Raw genomic sequence first — 19,381 nt, 5'->3', positions numbered from 1 at the left:
TTTGTGTAGCCTTGGCTGTCTTAGAACTAGCTCTGTAGACAAGGCTGGCCTCAAACTCACAGAGATCAATCTCCCTCTGCCTCCCAAGTGCTGGCATTGAAGGCATATGCCACCATTGCAAGGCCTCCATTTTTGTATAGATAGAAATTTAGGTTACCTAAGTGGGGAAAGAGAAGGAGAGAATGAAAGGTGTATAGGACAGAGGTTCAGAGTCAGAGACAGACTCAGAGAAATGAATGTCCCTTTCCACTCTCCCAGGGCAGGAAGCAGTAGAACAAGAGCCAGCCTGGTAGACATGCATGGCTCTTACTCTCTAGGACATCCTTCAATGACATTACTGGGCTTAAAGCATGACAAGATGGTTGAGGCATCAGCCTGGTAACCTACGTTTGATTCCCAAAAGTCACATTATGGTTGAGCAAACTGACTCCCACAAGTCGTCCTCCAGCTCCACATACAAGCTATAGAATGCACATATTCAAGAATACCTACAAGTAACATAAATAAATGAGATATAATTAATTTTTTTTTAAGATTGCTGGATTTTAAAACTCTTCAGTGGGACACTCTGGAGATTCTAGAGAAGGTGAAGTAACTCCAAGAAGGCAGCTTGAGAGACCTGAGTCAGACACAAGAAAAGGACAACAGTGGAAATTTCTTAAGTGTTGAAGAACAGGGGAAACATGGCCTCTACATCACAGGGCAAAAGTATTCATTCCTGTGCTTGTGCTTCCCTTACTTGATATCTTTCTTCCTATTGAATATATAAACTGAATGATAAAGGGTGGTGTAGGATTACTTTCATATGTTCTTCATATCAAAGGTCTGTCATCTCCTCTGCCGTCCTTCCCTCCAAGCTCCCCCTCTCCATCACATAGAGTTATGATAAACTTTTAGTTTATTCTCTGTACTCTGAAGACTGTCCACACTCTGGGGCAGGTGAAATAAAGATCAGTGACTGGGAGAGCACATGCCTAACTTAGTGATCTCCAGCAAGGGACACAAAAAGAAATAACAGATTGTCCTAGTTACTTTCCACTACTCTGAAGAGACATCATGACCAAGGCAACTTACAAAAGAAAATATTTAATTGGGGCTTGTTTTCCGTTTCAGAAGGTAAGCGTCCATAGCAGTGGGCAGGCAGTCATGGCCCTGGAGCGTGGTATATGAGAGCTTATATCTGATCTACAAGTGGGAAGCAAAGAGAGAGAGAGAACTGGGAACATTGTGGACTTTTCAAATAGAATACCCCCAGTGACAACACCTCGTAATCCTTCCCAAACAGTTCCATCAGACAAGAGTTTGTGGGGGCCACTCTCACTTGAGCCACCACACGAACTGATAATGTGATTTTCTTCACTTTGTAGGCATTCTTCAGCTTTCACAAGAAGAATGTGGATTATGAAACATTCAAAGCCTTTAATGATGCGTGCCTCGTCTATGATGGCCAACTTGTGATTGATACCACCTTCCACACCAATGACATAGCCATCAGAGCTGCAGGCTCCCTCACTAAATTCTCTAACCGGTATTACTCAAATGAGTGGACTCACAGCAACTTCAGTTCCAAAGAAATTGGATTCCAGCTGGCAGCAGCTATGCTCAGTCTCTTTGACCCAACCCTTGAACCTATGACGGAACCTCCAGCTGACCTCGACCGGCTCATCCCCATGTACAAGGGAGCCAAAATCCAAGGTATATAGAAGACCCCCTTTTTTGATGAGGCCAGTGTTCATGTTTCTCTTAAACATAGCTCCTTGGCCTTTAGTGGACTGACTGTCTTGCAGGTAGAATAGGAGTCTCTCTTACATCTTCAGTACTCAATATAAACTGGTAATATCATTATTGTGGATCTTTGAATACTTGAACCTGTTCTGGATATAGAACCCAGAAGAAACTGCAACAAGGTGCTCTGAATCATTGGGTGGTCCAGGCCATTCATTCCCATTGGAGATACTTTCAGGTGGTCTTCCTTGGTCAAATGTTATTTTTCTTAACCAAGAATGAATCCACAGCCTCTCATTTGCTGTGGAAACAAAAGCAACACCTCTTCTGCTAAGTAACATATCTTTTGACTTAAATTTTGGAATCAAGGCCTTTTCAAATATATAGGTTGGATTAATCCAGCAGCGTTTCTAATCAAGTGTGTTTTAGCAGCCATTGCTCCTTCCTCAGCAGTCAAACAATTCAAAGACAGCACAATAACATACAGTATCCAGACTCTTTGTGAACTTTCCATCTTTACATGGCTTTTGTTGTTGTTGTTTGCTCTATTTCTTTTATTTTAACTTTATACTTTTTGTTTTTCTGAGACAGGGTTTTTCTGTGTATCTTTGGCTGTAGACCAGACTGACTTTGAATTCAAAAAGATCCATCTGCTTTTGTCTTCTGAGTCCTGGCATTAAAGGTGTGTACCCACCACTGCCTAATCTGTATAGCTTGAGGCTCACTTTGCTTTCTGAATCCTCAGGCAAGCTTTAATATATCATAAATTTATGCCACCACATCTTGTCCTAAATTCCCATCCTTGCTATAAGTTTATAGTTGAAGAGACCCTTCCAGGCAGCCCTTCCCTTAGCCTTCTGTCTTTAAACATTACATTTACTTCTTTGTTATTTTTCTGTGTGTGATTGTGCTGCCCTCAGGTGCTGTTCACCACCTTGTGTAGTGCCTGTGGAGGCCCAGAGAGGGCATGGAATACCATGGAACTGGAGTTATAGGCAATTGTTAGTCACCATAGGGGTGCTAGCAACCAAACCCCCTTCCTCGGCATGTTCTTTATCATGCATCACCTCTCTAGCCTCTGTAGCCCATTGTCTTCATGGTTAGACGCAGCCTTTTACAGAGCTGTGAAATAGCCCATTTTCACTCCCTAAGCCTTGGTGAGCCCTAGGAAGATGATTTTATGTAAGACAGATTATTTTTTTTATTTATTTCATGCTTAACTTATTCCTTCACCTCAAGCTTTTGTTTCTCTATTTTCTTCAGCAATATCTTTTTCTTCTGTACAACCTTCTTCTCTTCCTGCTTAGAAACAATTTGTTCCTTTTCAATGGCGATCATTTCCATGTGGAAAGAGGAGCTCATGTATAGGTTAATGCAACCATGAGCTCTACAAGTTCATAGACATGTCTTAGGTTGGAAATGTCTTGTTGACTTGGATACAGTCAATGACTAGAAATCTAAATCTAACCTGTTTAAGTTCAGCATTACTCTCTGCAGCTTTAATAATGTACAGAAGGAATTCAGCTCTCTTTGGAGGCCATCAACCTCATGTCCAGCCCTAGTATTTTATTTGGGCACAGGTAGTTGGTGACTTTTTACTCTTTGGCTCTTTTGGAGGCCCACCATCCAGCTCCCAAATAAACCATATGGAGTTTTATTCTTTCTTATGAATGCCTGGCCTTAGCTTGGTTTTCTTCTTGTCAGCTTTTCTTAATTTAAATTGTTCCATATAACTTTTGACTCTGGGATTTTACCCAGAGTCTGTATACCTTTCCTTTCCTTCTTATTCCATGTCCCTTCTTTTCTCTCTCCTTGAACTTCTTCTCCCCAGATTTCTCCTCCTATTTATTCTCTCTACCTGCCAGCCCTGCCTATCCTTTCTCCTGCCTTACCATTGGCCTTTGAGCTTTCTATTAGACAAATCAGGTGTTTTAGACAGGCAAAGTAACACAGCTTCACAGAATTAAACAAATGCAACATAAAAGAATAGAACGCATCTTTGCATCATTAAACAAATGTTCCATAACATAAACAAATGTAACACATCTTACAATAGTATTCCGCAACAGGTACATCTACCAACTCTACCATTATATTGCACATTGTTCCTTCAAGATGACATTATTCAGATACGTGGTGGCTTTTAGAATTTGCATACCTTTGGTGGCCTGGGTAGTTTCATGGGTATTCCAAAATGATTTTGATCTGCCTGATTTTATAGGGTTTTCATAGGTCACCTCTGGCTGCCCATGGAAGAGGAAGACAGGAATTTTTATGTTGGGAGGAAAAGACAAAGAGAGAAGGGCTATTTTAAAACTGTGTTTTAAAATGTTTATGGATCATCCCACCAGGAAAACACACATATTACAGAATTTGATGTTCAGTTCTGGGAGGTTCACAGACTACTAACCTGTAGAGCATGCATGCATAAGGCCTGAAGATATTTATGAAACCTGATCTAGTAAATGGAACACCAGGCCAAGAATACCAAAGCCCACATTCCACTCCTGCCTTCCTCTCTCAAAGGAGATGTTTTAGGGAGGTCCTGGTCCTCTCTTCTGGGTAGGACTTTAGGAAGTGACCTCAGGCAGGTAAGAGAACAGAGGGGCCTCAAAGACTACAGCTTGGTCAGATTATCTTCAAAATATTAAGGACTTTATTATAATAATTATTTTCTAAGGCATTAAGCAAGGGGCTTTGTTAATTTTTCATATAAAATGTGGTTTTTAATGTTTTGGTTATTTGGAAGAGTATGGGAAGTAGGAACGCTATGGTAACATTCTGGAGCTCTTGGTCTTGTTAGGTGGTGGTGAGTTAGTGACAGACAAATGGAAAGACAGAAACTTCATTCTCCCAGTTAGAGTACAGGGAGGTGTGAGAAATCAGTGGGGTACATCTTTGCACATCTTGCATGGGTGGCTATATTATTTGGTACACTAGTTCCATCATATTGATTCCATTAAATAAAGTTCAACCACCCCAGGGCTTTCCTTCCTAATTGGCCATACTTTTGCTGGAGTTTCATGAGCGGACACATTGTAGTCTGTTCGTCCTTTGATGAAATATAAACTAATAGTTCATTTCTGATGTGGATACCTGTCATTTCCTCTAGGTGGCATCCTTCCTGGGTCTTATTATTATCTGCATATTGCCAAACCTGCCATCCCAAGTCCCTTGGATGTTCAAAGGTCACAGCCTGATTTTGTAAGTGTTGATCGATCTTGAGTTTTACTTTACTTCTGGTCATAATATTTAGATTTATGGGAATGTAAAATTTTTGACTCAAAGCCATTGGTTCACAAGTCATGCTCTCACTATGCATGTCAACATTTAAAATGGCCCCTAGAGTCTTTGCTCCTCACACCATCATGTGGTCCATGCCCAATGGGAGCAGAGCTGACTGGTGTAGCCTGCAGGATGTTGTGGAGATGATAGTCTGTTGTTTTCAATGCTGTATCAACATCACAACAATATTATAATTTCACCTTGTCCCTTTGCAGATAATCAGCTGCCATAGTGAAAGTTTTCCCAGGCAGCCCTTTGGTGAGGTCTGTATGGTAAATAATGCCTAAACCAGCTGTTTGAGTTACCTGCCTTAGAAGGAGGTCCTCTAGTATCATTCAAGCTTTTGGATGGCTGTTGCTCCTGCAAAGATCTTGACTGAATGCCTGTGAGATCTTGAATTCCCAGTTGAGCCACCCCCAGTCTCTAACTCCCACAGATCATGAGATAATCAAATTTAGTGTTGCTTTACTATATGTTTTCTTTGATAGGCTTTTTAAAAGTAGTTTTAATTTTATAACAAACTCAAGAAAAGTTACAGAGATGTTCTAGATACTCCTTATTCCTCGTCCCTCATGGCATAGTCACCAGCCACAACTATTTACATTCCCTAGCAAAGTGACCCAGTCATCAGGACTGGCGGCCTTCATCAGCACATCGCCACCAGCATACCCCATAACTTTCATTGGGATCCAGTCTGGGTATAATACATTCCAGAGGCTCTTGACAGCTCATCCACCATCACAGTGATAAGAATAGTAATTAGCCTACTAAAACCCGCTCTGGTCACAGTGATAAGAAGAGTAATTAGTACATATGACAGCTTTGGAGACAATAAAGAAAAGACACAGAGTGGGTTTTAGTAGGCTAAAACACCTAACAGTAAGCAGCTTATGAAAGGAAGGGTTTATTTGGGCCCACAGTTTGAGGACACAGTCCTCAGGACAGGGAAGGCAAGAGCTTGAGGCAGTAGTCACGTTGCATGCACAGTGAGAAAGCAGAGAGGAGATGCTCATGCTTGACTGGCTTTCTCCTTTGTATACAGTACAGGGCCCCAGCCCCTGAAATGCTGCCTCCCCATGTTTAGCGTGGGTCTTCCCCAATCAGCCTAATGTAGACGCTCCCTCCCAGACATGCCCAGTGCTTTGTTTCTGTGCTGATTTTAAACCCCACCAAATTGACAATCAAGGTTAACTATCGAATCACATAACTGGAACCGCAGGAAGTGGCCTTTGAGATTAGCTTGTTTCAGCTAGTAGAATATGATATCCCATTGTCTAGGTGAAACACAGTTTATTTATCCATTTACCTACTGAAGATCAGTAAGCCATAGTTGTTACCTTTTGATATACCACCACACTACGGACATCTGCCTTTGTGACACCTGAGAAAGCAGATTCTTTGGATCAGGAGTGGCCACCAGGCCCAACAGTTTTCCTCCCCTCCATGATTTACATAGAAAGGCCACCTGGGAGAGGTGGGAGCTGTGGGTGGGGCTTCTCATCAGCTGGTCAGTTGGAGAGTTCCTCAAGGAAGCTCTTCTGACAGATGGTCCCAGACTGGGTTCTTAGCAAATGGTGACTCACTTTCTTGCGTGTCACACTTGATATTCCCTTACTGGAGCAAAGCCTCTGTTCCCATCACCATCTGAACATTTTTAAGAGTTACTGACATGACCAACTTAACATAAGGGTATTTCTCAGGTTTTTCTCAGAAGGAGGGCTAGCCACGTGGGGGGTTCTGGTCAATCGGGGGTATAAGTCAAATATACTAGAAAAACCCTGCAAAGCTATCAGAAAAGGGAGGACTCAGAATGTCACTAGACATTCAAGAACCTGAATCTCAGCTCTTCCATTTGCATCTCATGGGCTTTGAATAAGTCATTCCACTTGTCTTCATTCCTGGAGTTATTATTGACCATTTGTACAGAGCAAATTATTACTGCTCATTTATACTGCTTGGAGCAAAACAGGTGGCCAGTCAGTGGTGTGAATTCTTGTAAATTCTGCTTCCATGTAATAATGAAACTGCCTTCTTCTGGGGGAAAGACAGATATTATATTTTCTTCTCCTTTTTTCTAATTTTCTTTGGCCTCTCTCACTGGGGGGTGGTATCTATTTGTTGTTTGTCTCACTATCTAGCTTAAGGGTTGGCTTCAAACTTGCAATCTCCTACCTCAGGGCAGTCAAACACAATCTCGCCCAGCCTCCACATTGTCTCAGGTGTCTGGTATGTAAGGTGCTCAGAGTCTGCCTTTTTTGTTGTTTTTGTTTTGTTTTGTTTTGCCACTGTAGAGAAACAACATGCACCTAATCCATACAGGAGTTGGGAAACCTTGGGCTGGATTAAGACCAAACCAGAGCCTGTCTACCTCAGCTCTGTGCTCTGTGCTTCAAGTTAGAAGAGACAGAAGGGCTTTTAGATAATGAGAATTCTAATAACAGTGCAACTTAGATAGATTCCTTGGCTGGTGCTATGACAGTGCTTGAACAGGACCCCTGCTTTAATTAACCATTTGCCAGGTGGCCTTCCTTCTTAATTAGTACAGGAGATCTAAGCAGATTTTTTTCATTTTATTTTTAAGGAAAATATATATATATGTGTGTGTATATACATACATACATACATACATATGATGGCTCCCTGGCAGTCTTGGAGTGGGAATTAATTTATACCCAATTGTTTCCAAAATGGTCAGGCAGTCACCCAAATATAGGCAGCTGGTCAAGAGTGTAGCCCACTGAACAGTATTTCCTCCCAGGAAAACTGAATTATCAGTCTTACAATAGATATGGTCCAGACCAATCTTAGACTTTCCTAGTTCTCCGCGAGTGGAATAGTGAAATTAGAAGCCACTTCAGTAATCCATGAGCTCTTTATACAATAAGCCAACAAAAAGGAAAAAAAGACCTGAGACGCCTCCAGAATGAGCTGATTTGCAGGTCTGGCCACATGCTTGGTTGGCTTGTGTACCACAAAGTAAAGAAATTTGTCACAACAAATTCTGCCTTGGATACTATTAAATTTTAAATCATGTGTTTGTCATGAGAGCTGGGGACTTGGTTTCTCTAACACTGAGGCTGATTAATCCCATGACTTCCATTTGGCATAAATTCCAGATCGATTTTCTAGCCTATGAAATCAGGAAAGAAAAAAAAAATCAGTGCAGCAAGTATCAATAGGAATGGCCGGCACTAAATGGTAATCTGGGGCCAAGAAGCCAGTTTGCATGTGAATTCCTTTTAATATTGATGTGCAATATTTCAGTGCACTCCAAGTTTCCAGACTGTTCCACCCCGCTCCCAGCCATGCTGAGACAGTGCCAAAGCTCATTAAAATTGACACAACTTGCCTACCATAGCTAAGACCCCCTCATCAGCAAGACCTCCCTGTTACTTTCTCTAGAGTGGCTGTTGACTGAATAGCCTTTTCAAGTCCTTGTCACTGTGTAGCAGGCGTGCTTAGCTTTGTGTGACACCTGGGAGATTCAGTTATTAAAACAATAAGGCAAACCATGTCATTGGGAAGCAATCTTAAGGCTACCATCCTCATGCAACAGGTTGTCACTGGGTGGTGTGTCCTGCTCAGACTCTGGTTGGCCCCTGACCAGCAAGCCACCAGATTTCCTTGGCAGTTAGTCACATCCCCACTGCTGTAGTAACTAACAGTGCCCCCGACTTTGAAGTGCCCAGTCTAGGGTATAGAATCCTGAACACAAAGGAGGCCTCAATAACTGAATGCGGGTTAGGGAATAAAACTCCTTGCAAAGCCATCTTCTCATTACCCATCTGAGTAGCTCACAAGTTTAGTCTCTTTGGTGTCTGGGTCCCCTAAACAAACATAAAGGAGGAGGGAGAGGAGGAGGAGGCAGCTGCCCAGGCCCTGTGGGATTACTGTCCCTGCTCTCCAGTGAGCCCAGGAGGAAAGCTGGTAGCCAACATTACAGCAGAGCTCCTGTGGGGGACTCCCAAGCAGCTTTACTGGGAGTACTTCTAGCGCTGTTTCTACTGAGGAGTGACCTCTCACTCAACATTCACTTGCTTGTGGTTTCCCAGTTTCCTCCTGAAATTATCCCTTTCTGCCAAGGGGTCAGGAGGCTTAACTCTAAAACCCCTGATGACAAACTCAGATGGTCTGCATTTTATCTGGGAAAGGTACATAGCAGAGGTCACCTCTGCGTACCCATGTGTACTCCAGCTCTACAATAGTGCTTCATATTCCAAGCTGTCCAAGTGAAGTTGATGTCACATGCCCACATGGGACTGAAAGTTGTGACTGGAGGCAGCACACCTTAATGACAAACTCCTAGGAGCAGGAGAGGCTAGAGAAATGTGGCAGTGAGTGTAAAGGGTGACTGAGCAAAGGTGTCCTGTGACATAGGCTCAAACTGGCTCTTTCTGAAGTCTTTACCTGCACTCCAGGAACAATGATGGGCTGTTGGCACTTGCTCATTATTAGCTGAAAGCCAGAGGCTAAGACAGGAGAGTTCCAGACAGCCTGGCCCAGTCTGAAAGCTCCAGGCCAATGAGAGACTCTATTATGAGAAACAACACAGGTGTCTCCTGAAGAATATATGAAGTTGATTTTTTTTGCCTCCACATGCACCTGCAATCATGCACACATGCACACCCTCCCATGCGTGCATGTACACACACAAGTACACACACACACACCTTTTAATTTTAATGATGGTACCACATTTTCAAAATAGAACACGTGCTGTGGATGTAGTTTATTAGCATGAATGTGTTTACACTGAACCACCAGCCTCCTCTATGAAGCATCATTGCATAGCTTCTTTCTAATGTTAAGGCCGCTGTCATCCCCATCCTCCAAATACCCAGTCCATCATTGTCTCGACGCTGTCGTAGAGTCTTGTCTCCAGATGTATTTCCTGGTGTTGGCTCTGTCCTCCCCACGGCTGTACCATGTGACCCCACAATACCTCATTTGCTTCAATTTAGCTATGTAGTTAAACTTTGTGGCTTAGTTGCTTTTCCTGCTGCTGTGATAAAATGCTCTGATGAAAGGGAGAAAGGGTTTATCTTGGGTCAAAGTTCAGAGGTAATCCATCATGGTAGAGGAGTCTTTCTGGCAGGAACTTAGGCAACTGCTCACACTGTGTCCCCAGCCAGGAAGCAGAGAACACTTAGTACTCTTGTTCTGTTCACCTTCTTTCTGTGCATTCCAGGACCTGAGCCCAGGGCCTAGGGCTGCCTACTTTAGGGTGGGTATTAGCACCTCATATAACCTGTTCAAGGTGATTCCTCTGGATGCCTAGAGGCTAACCTATTGAAAGTGATCCCTCACAGGTGTGCCTGGAGGCTTGTGGGTCCAGATCCTGGTAAGTTGACAGCCACACTAGCCATCACACCATGTGTCACTGTTTAGATAAAGCCCTCAAGTGGATCCAGGACTAAGTCAATGTTTGGGATTAAAATGAGTTGAATCTGCTGTAGCTTTCTAAATGCCACATTCAAGTTCAGAGTGAAAGCTTAACTCTGTGCACTCAGAAAAATGTTATTGGTGTTATAGTGAACTAAATCCAGAGTCTTGGGACAAAGTAAAAGTTCAGTCTCTACTAACACTGCCTGTTTGTCTACTGAGGCCAACAGGAACGGAGCTCCAGTGAGGGGTCAGTAGCCATCAGGGCTGAAATAGAAAAGTAATCACAACATAGGATTACAGCAGAACCTTTCCTCATCATCTGGTTCATGTGGTAGTTTAAATCAGTTTCCAAGAGGCAAAATACACATCCTTGAACAACTCACAAACTGAAAGGTCATCCACAGACTATATGGGTGTATGTTGTGACTTGAGACCTTCCTCCTGGGAACTGAGTTACTAGACTGCCATTACCTACTCTCCTTCCCAAGCCTAACCACTAGGTTTTCACCTTCTATTTGTTTCTAAGTATTCTTTAAAAGAAATAGAATTCATCATGTTTACCTTGACCAGGATATTGTTTTTAAAATGGTTCCCAAAATGGTTCTGTGAAATGTTATACTTCAAAGACATCATAGAAAAGGAACCCAGTTCCTTTACTGGGTGAGATATTGAGCTCTAGAGTTGCTTGTCACCTAGCAACTAATTTAAAAGCATGGAACAATGCAATAACAATTTAAAATGTGCTAAGGAACAGTTTGTCATGGAAAAATGTCATTTCTGATGCATCGTTGTCTTCCTTTGTGTTTGGTCAATAGCTGTTATTTGCAACAATATAGAACTTGCCTATTACACGTGAAAACTTTAAAACATTGCTAAAATAAAGTTCCCAAAGTTGAGGAACGTTTTGAATACTGTTTTCATGATCCATTTCTCCTTCTCATCCAGGGTTCAGAAATAATAACAGGGAATGTGAGAGACGGCACATACTTCCGGCTGTACATTAACAAATATAAGTTGGTGGAGGCCATCACATGCCTCTCAAAGGAGCCTTTCCCAGTCTCCAACTACATCCGCTTGTTTGGACAGCATGAGCAAGTCCTCAACAACCTGTGTACTCGTTTTGATGACAAGCTGATTCCAGATCTCTACAGGTAAGCTGGACATTGCCTTTCACTGTGGGTACATATGGTTATATGTGACGTTTCATGCGGGAGGGATGTGTGTCATGATGCAACAGGGAGTGGAATAAGAATTATTGAGAGGCTGGAGCGGCTGAGATTGCTTTGTCACAGAATAATGAATATCAGCCATTGGCTGGGGAGCAAAGGTTCACATGAGGAAGTACATGAATGTGTCCACACCGGGCCTGGACCTGAACCTCAGAGGCAACAACACATGATGTTGATGTAATGAAAGTGCGAGGTGAGATGATACTCCAGTCCCTTTCCACATGGGGCTGCTAAGAGCAGCAGTCTGACCCTAAAAGAAAGGTTGAAGGTCAGGATGTGGAAGAACCTGGTCCCATTAGGAATTCTGTAACCACTAGACAGGCTGCTTACCATCCTAGCCTTTCTCCTTCCAGCATGTGGATGACTGTTTATGAGGGATATCAGTGAGAAGATTTCTGCCCTGGCAAGCCACACTGTAGCCTTTTTCAGCCCTTTTACAATTTTACACAGTTACAAGGTTACACAGCTCTTTTACACAGTTACACTGATAGCTAAATTACACACACAACAACAACAACAACAACAAAGAAAGAAGATTACAGACCAATATCCTTTATGAACATAGATGCAAAAATTCTCAATAAAATACTTACAAACTGAATCCAAGAACACATCAAAAAGATCATCCATCATGATCAAATAGGCTTCATCCACGAGATGCATAGATGGTTCAACGTATGTAAACTGATAAATGTAATCACATAACTAGACTGAAAGACAAAAACATCATGATCATCTCATTAGATGCAGAAAAGGCCTATGACAAAATCCAACACCTCTTCATATCAAAAGTGATTTACAGCAAGCCCACAGCCAACATCAACCTAAATGGAGAGAAACTCAAGGCATTCCCACTAAAATCAGTAAGAAGATAAGAATGTTCACTCTCTCCATACCCATCCCATATAGTACTTGAAATTTTAGATAGAGTAATACGGAAACTGAAGGGGGTCGAGGGGAAAATAGGAAAAGAAGAAGTCAAATTATTTTTATTTGCAGATGATAACATTGAATACATAAATGACCATAAAAACTCCACCAGGACAATTCTGCAGCTGATAAACACTTTTAGTAAAGAGGCAGAATACAAAATTAATATGTAAAAATCAGTAGCCTTCCAATATACAAATGATAGAGTAAGTTAGAAATCAGGGAAACTATTTTTCACAGTAGCCTATATATATACATGATACCTGTAACCAAGCAAGTGAAAGACTTATAGAATAAAAACTTTATAGCAGGTTTTATTATAGGCATGTCAAGTTCCATGAAAAAAAATTCCATTGGACTTGATGGAAAATGAATCAAATCTTAGATCAGTTTGGTAAAAGTTGTCATCTTTGCTATTGGCCCCAATATCATAGCAAAGTATAAGTTTCAAATTATTTAGGATGCCTTGAGGAAGACATGTCATTTTATAGTACAAAGCCACTTCTGAATGCAGCTGCCTTATAGGAAGGTGGGGAGAACTTTTTTTGTCTGTGTAAAACAAGATGGTCAGATCCAATACCTAACACAGTCTATAAAACAGGATTTGAGTGCCTGCCCATATCATAAGCCTTCCATCCTAAAAATTTTAAATTACAGAAAGTGTCATGCAAGCAAAAAAAGGTATGTGAGACATTCATGTATGCTTGAAGTGAAAATAATACTGGAAACCTGTGTGTCTGCCACAAGGCATTCCCCTCTCTGGTCATACTAAGCCATACTAAGACTATCATTTTGGAAGGCAGACACCATTTTAAAGTTAGGGTTAGTCTTGTCTTGTCTTTTCTTTTCTTTTTTCCTTTCTTTATTGGTTTTTTGAGGCAGAGTTTCTCTGTATTGCTTTAGAGGTTGTCCTGGAACTCGCTCTGTAGATCAGGCTGGCCTCGAACTCACAGAAAGCCACCTGTCTCTGCCTCCCAAGTGCTGGGATTAAAGGTGTGCACTCTGCCAGGCAGAGTTAGTCATTTTGTTTCCTGTGGAACTTTTTGATATAGGAACAGATACAGTCTTTGTCAGAAGTTCTCAACTTTGCTTTTAAAATGAGAAAGCACCTTCAACTTCAAATGACATTTGAGCATAAGCAAATGGACACAGCATGGCCTAATGAAGCATCATATTCCACAGTAGACACTGACTGGATTTGATCCAATGGTTGTAGTTTGCCAACCGTTATCTCATACATGTATGCAGTGTGTGTGCATGCGTGTGTGCGTGCATCTGTGTAAGTGCATGCTTATATATCTATCTATATATTATATGTTTATATATAAATAATTTCCTAAATAATATTAATTTGTTTGCCTCCTTTTGAGAAGAAGGTGTGGTGTGCTAACTGTGTCACTATTCATTCACGGATTTTCCTTCTGGTTGTTGTCTTAAGTTCTGTATGCTGTTACAAAGAGTTCCGTGGCCACCAAGAACATACTTCATGTACAGAATCTCTCTAAGAGTGTCACAGCCCTGTAAATGTGTAGTCTTGGCATGTGTAGTCATGCTTGTCTACACAACCTTGCAGTGAGAGTTCCTGTCCATCCATCATACATTGGGAATGTTCAGACTTTAAAATTAGACCAGTTTGGTCATATACAAATATACCTTGTGGACTTTCTTCGTTCTTCTCTGATGACTGATGCAGCTAAGTGTCTTTTTATTTGTTGATAGGACACCTATGATAGTACCTTGTGGACCATTCTTAAAAATACCCCCAGAGGGCTGATATACTCTGGTTGCAAATTTGTGTTAGTCACATATTTTGACTGTTTCTTGTATTGCTTTGAAACCACTCTTTTTTATATAATGGCAATTAATATATATTCTTAATTTAATGCAATCTCTCAATACCTTCTTCAAGGATCTCCTGGATATTTTTGTTCCTTTGCTCTTCCAAAAGTTTTATAATAAACACATCGTGTTCTATGAAAATATTCATAGGATTTGATGAACAGTGAATTAAATCCTTGCTTAATTAGGCAAGGACTGACCCTTTTGATATTGATTATAACTTTATAACATAAGGTAAGTATCAATTTATTTAGATAATCTTTCATGGCAAAATAAAATTTTATAATTGTCTTCATAAATGACATGCCCATTTTTTTGTCTGACATCATCCCAAGGTGTTGTATAATTTTATTGTTGCTATAAACACCATTTTATTTGGGTTGATGAAATGGCCCAATGAGTAAAGCGCTCACTGTGCAAGCCTGATGACCTGAGTTCGATCCATGGAAACTGCATAAAGGTAGGAGAGAATAAATTCTACAGTGTTCTCTGACCTCCACCCTGCACTATGACACACACCCACCTGCTCATGCATGCTTGCATGCTCTTGTGTTCTCTCTTTCATAATGATTAATTAATTAAATTCAGAGCATCACTCTTGTTGATTGTTGCTGGTATAGAGGGATTCCCTAATTTTTTTTTTTTTTTTTTTGTAGTTCTGTGTCCTGCAAATTTGCTGAAGTCCTTCAGTCATTTAAAGAAATTTAAAGAAAAAAGTCACCTACAAATCCTTTTAAGTTTTCCACATAGATAAGATTGTATTCTTTGCAAATAATGTCAATTCTTATCTGATCACAAATTCTGTTTGTTTTTCTTGTCCTACTACACAGGCTAAGATATGTAGCCTAAATTACTGAGGAGTAGTAGTTAGGGTTGCCACCTTTGGCTCATTCCTATCTTATAATGTGTTCATTATTAAATGTATGACATTTTCCATATTGTTTGTGTCCTTTATTGAGCAAAGGATCCTTCTGAAGACTGTGTTTCTAAGGTGTGTGTGAGTGTGTGTGTGTGTGTGCGCGCGCACACACACTTTCAAGTGTGCACACACAACAGATTGAACCCTATGGTCTTGTACATATCAAGCACGCCCTCTGTCCCAAATCTGCATTTAAAAAAATTACAAATAGATTCTTGCTTTCTTCCAAAAGGAGTGCTTAATTCTAGAAATGTTTTACATATCAGAAAAGTTTCCTAATGCTTTCAAAGATAATCCCTCTTTTTATAAACTATCAAATTCTTTTATCATAGGTTTTCCCTTTTTCAAAAGTTTTTAGACTTGACTGATATGCTGTCTTATATTCCTTTGGGTAAATACCCAGGAGTATTAGTATTGGAGTCATATTGTAGAAAAACCTCTGTACTGGCTTCCATTATAGCTAGACCAACAAGGCCAATGATGGTGTGAATTCTCTTTTGTCTACAGCGTTGTCAGCATTTATTGTCTGAAAGAATGCCATTCTGGTTGGGTAAAGTGTTACTTTAATTTGCATTCTTCTGTTGGCTAGTGTGACCGTTTTTTCATATGTTTATTGATCATTTGCATTTTACCATTGGAGAACTAAATTGTTCATTTTATTAACATTTATTGAGTTGCTTTGTTTCTTGTTGTTTATGTTTTCTAGTTCTTTGTAAATTCTAGATATTAATCTTCAGTAGATATGTAGGTTACAAAGATTTTACCCCCATCCAATTTCCTGTCTCTAAACTACATTAATTGTTTACTTTGATGTGCAGACTTTAAATTTCATGAGGTTCCACTTGTTAGGTGTTGACATTGTCTCATGAGCAACTGGAGTCCTAGTCCTTGCCCGTGTCTGTATCTTGAAGTGTCTTCTCTCTTTGTTACATTAAAGCCTTCAGTCCATTTGGAGTTGATTTTCATACAGGGTGAAAGATAGAGTCTGGCCATGGATGAGTACCATGCTATTTTTCTTACTGTGTGTCTCTAGTATAACTTGAAATCAGATATGGGATACCTCTAACATTCTTATTGTTAGAGATTGTTTTCCTCTCCAGGGTCTTTTTACTGCCATGAGTTTTAAGGTTTATCTTTTTAATATCCATATTTAAAAATGTCATTGAAAATGTTGATGATGGTTTCATTGAATTTGTAGATTGCTCTTGACTATTTTCACAATATTAGGTCTAAGCAATCCATGATAAAGGGAGGTCTCTCCATTTTCTAATGTAATCTTCAATTCTTTCTTTGGTGTTTGAAAGTTTTCAGTGTAGAGTCTTTCACTTACTTGGATAGGTTGATTCTAAGAATCTTGTTGGTTATTTTTTAATGTGAGGCAGTTGTGAATGTGGTTATTATCTTCCTGGGTTTTTCTCGGCGTGTCTGTTGATTGTATATGGAAAAGCTACCAGTTGTGCTTTATTAATTTTTTTATTTTGCAATTTTTCTGACAGCATTTATCAGATCTAAGAACTTTCTGATGGGGTCTTTAGAATCTCTAATGTTGAATCATATTTACAAATGGATGCTTTGACATCTTCCTTTCCTATTTGTTTTCCTTTTATTTCCTTCTCTTGTCCTATTTTCTCTAATTAGTACTTTGAGCACTATATTGAATAATAGTGGAGGAAATGGATACTCTTGTTCTGTTCACAATCTTAGTGGAAATGCTTTGTGCTTTCCCCCATTTAGGCAGTGTTGATTATAGACTTGTGGTGTAAAGCCTGATTATGTTGAGATACATTTCTTCTATTTCTAGTTTCTTCATGGCTTTCATCATGATGGGATGTTGATATTTTTCTAAAGATTTTTCTTTGTCTATTGACATGAAAATGTGATTTCTTTCCTGAGTCCATTTATGTGATGTGTTACATTTATTGATTTGTAAATGTTTTTTGTTTGGTTTCTTTATTATGATTGTTGAACCATCCCTGCATGTCTGGAATGAGGACAACTTGATCATGGTGCATGATCTTTTGATGCATTGCTAGATTTGATTTACAAAGATTTTATTGAGAATGTTTGCATCTTTGTTCACCAGAGAACTTGGCCTATGTTTTGTTGTTGGATATTTTAAGTGGGTTTTGGTGTCAGAGTAATACAGTCCAGGTAAGAAGATTTTGTAGTGTTACTTCTGTTTCTGTTTTATGAAATAGCCTGAGTAGCATTAGTGGTATTTCTTATTTAAAGGTTCTAGTAGAACTTAACAGTAAAGGCCTGGGCATTTTTAGCTGAAAAAACTTTGTATTGCTCTTTTAATCTTGTTGCTTATTATAGATGTGTAAAAACTGTTTGCTCACATTATTTAAATTTTTGTAGGTGTGGTGGTTTGAAAGAAAATGATCCCCAAAGACAGTGTAACTTTTAGGAGGTGTGGCCTAGTTGGAATAGGTATAGTCTTATTGGAGGAAGTGTGTCACTGTAGAGGCAGACTTTAAAGTCTCATATATGCTCAAGATACTGCCCAGTGTCTCAGTTCACTTCCTGTTGCCTGCAAGATGAAGAATTCTCAGCTGTCTCTCCATCACCATGTCTGTCTGCACACCCCTGTGTTCTGCCATGACGATAATGGACTAAACCTCTGAAAATATAAGCCACCCAATTAAACGTTTTCCTTTGTAAAAGTTGCCATGGTCATGGTGTCTCTTCACAGCAATAGAAGCCATAACTAAGGTCATATGCATTTAGAACTTTATCCATTTTTAAAGTATTCTTCCAGTTTAATAGAATATAAGTTTAAAGATACAGTCTACCAATTTTCTGAATGTCATTGTTTTTTGTTGTAACGTTTAGAAGGCAGAGAAAGCCCTGAGTGAAGTCCTGAGTCAATGTGTGCTGTTGACATAGGCCAACAGAGCTACAAGGAAGCCTTCTCCCGGGGAGTGAGACTCAAAAGGAAATGGCAAAGCTTTTCCTGCTAGTCCACGTGTGAATGTTGATAGTGTGTGAAAAAAAAAAAATACTTCCCTCCCGACCACCTCCTGGATGTTATAATCTGAAGACTGCTCCTCTACAGAACCTGCTCCTACTGAGATTAGCTGAACCTACCTCCTTGATTCAGCTGTCCACCATTAACCCTGCCTTCTTCTTTATCTGTAAGCAGTAACCTGCTTTAGCTGTCTGCCATAAACCCTAACTGCTTGTTTATCTGTATGAGGTAACCCCACCTTCCTGTTCAGTTCTGTATAGTAAATACACTGAGCTCTGGGGTGCTGAGGTTTCTCCATCAGAGAGCCCAGTGTACCCAACCCACTTTTCTGTGTATCTTTTTTCATTGTTCTTCATTGCCTCGGTGTCCCCATGTAATGGACATAGCAGTGAAGTCTCTTTTTTCAGCTCTAACTTGTTCATTTGTGTCTTCCCTCTTTTGGCTAATTTTAGGTATAGATTTGTCAAGCTTGTGTTATCTTTCCAGATCACCAGCTGTTTCCTTCATTGAGTCTTCCTACTTTTGTTGTTTCCAGTTCATTCGTTTCCTACTTGATCATGTTTATTTCCAACTGCTGATTTGGGGTTTAGCTTGTTCTTGTTTTTCCAAGGCCTAAGATGCATTTTTGTTTATCTGCAATCGCTCTGACTTGTTAGCATAAATACTTGTGGCTACCACCACCAGGTTAGAATTGCTTGCATTGTATCCCGGGGTTTTTGTTATGTTGTGTTTTCATTTTTATTCAATTCTAGGAATTTTAGAAGTCCCTTCCTGATTTATTTGATGACCTCATTCAGCATCCAGTGGTGTAGTGTCCAATCTGTGAGTTAGTGGTTTCTTCTGCAGCTTCTCCTGCTATTGATTTCGACTTGTATCCTATTGCACTAGGGTGAAAGATGAGAAATTGTTTGAATTTCCGTATTTTTTAAAATTTTAGATATTTTGTGTCCTAGAACTTGAATTACTGTGGAGAGAGTTCCATGGGTTACTATGTACCCTATAGTGTCTGGATAGAATGTTCTGTGGTCATAATAGCAATGACATCATCTACTGTAGGTGTTTCTCATTTATTAATTTTGTGGAATTCACTTACCTGTC

General features: G+C 40.1%; 1 protein-coding gene across 1 annotated transcript in view; it reads left to right on the top strand.

Moving 5' to 3' along the window:
• The window catches only part of Cfap61 (cilia and flagella associated protein 61), a 266,015-nt gene that overhangs the window by 204,952 nt on the left and 41,682 nt on the right, over positions 1-19,381 (top strand). The window contains exons 22-24 of the mRNA XM_051183146.1: positions 1,368-1,695; positions 4,838-4,929; positions 11,341-11,546. Of these exons, the coding sequence (XP_051039103.1) occupies positions 1,368-1,695; positions 4,838-4,929; positions 11,341-11,546 (626 nt within the window). The remainder of the gene's footprint in view (positions 1-1,367; positions 1,696-4,837; positions 4,930-11,340; positions 11,547-19,381) is intronic.

Source organism: Phodopus roborovskii, unplaced genomic scaffold (assembly GCF_943737965.1).
Source record: "Phodopus roborovskii unplaced genomic scaffold, PHOROB, whole genome shotgun sequence".
NCBI classification, from domain to species: Eukaryota; Metazoa; Chordata; class Mammalia; order Rodentia; family Cricetidae; genus Phodopus; species Phodopus roborovskii.
Note: the sequence above shows the minus strand (reverse complement) of the source record. Positions and strands in the feature narration are given on the sequence as shown.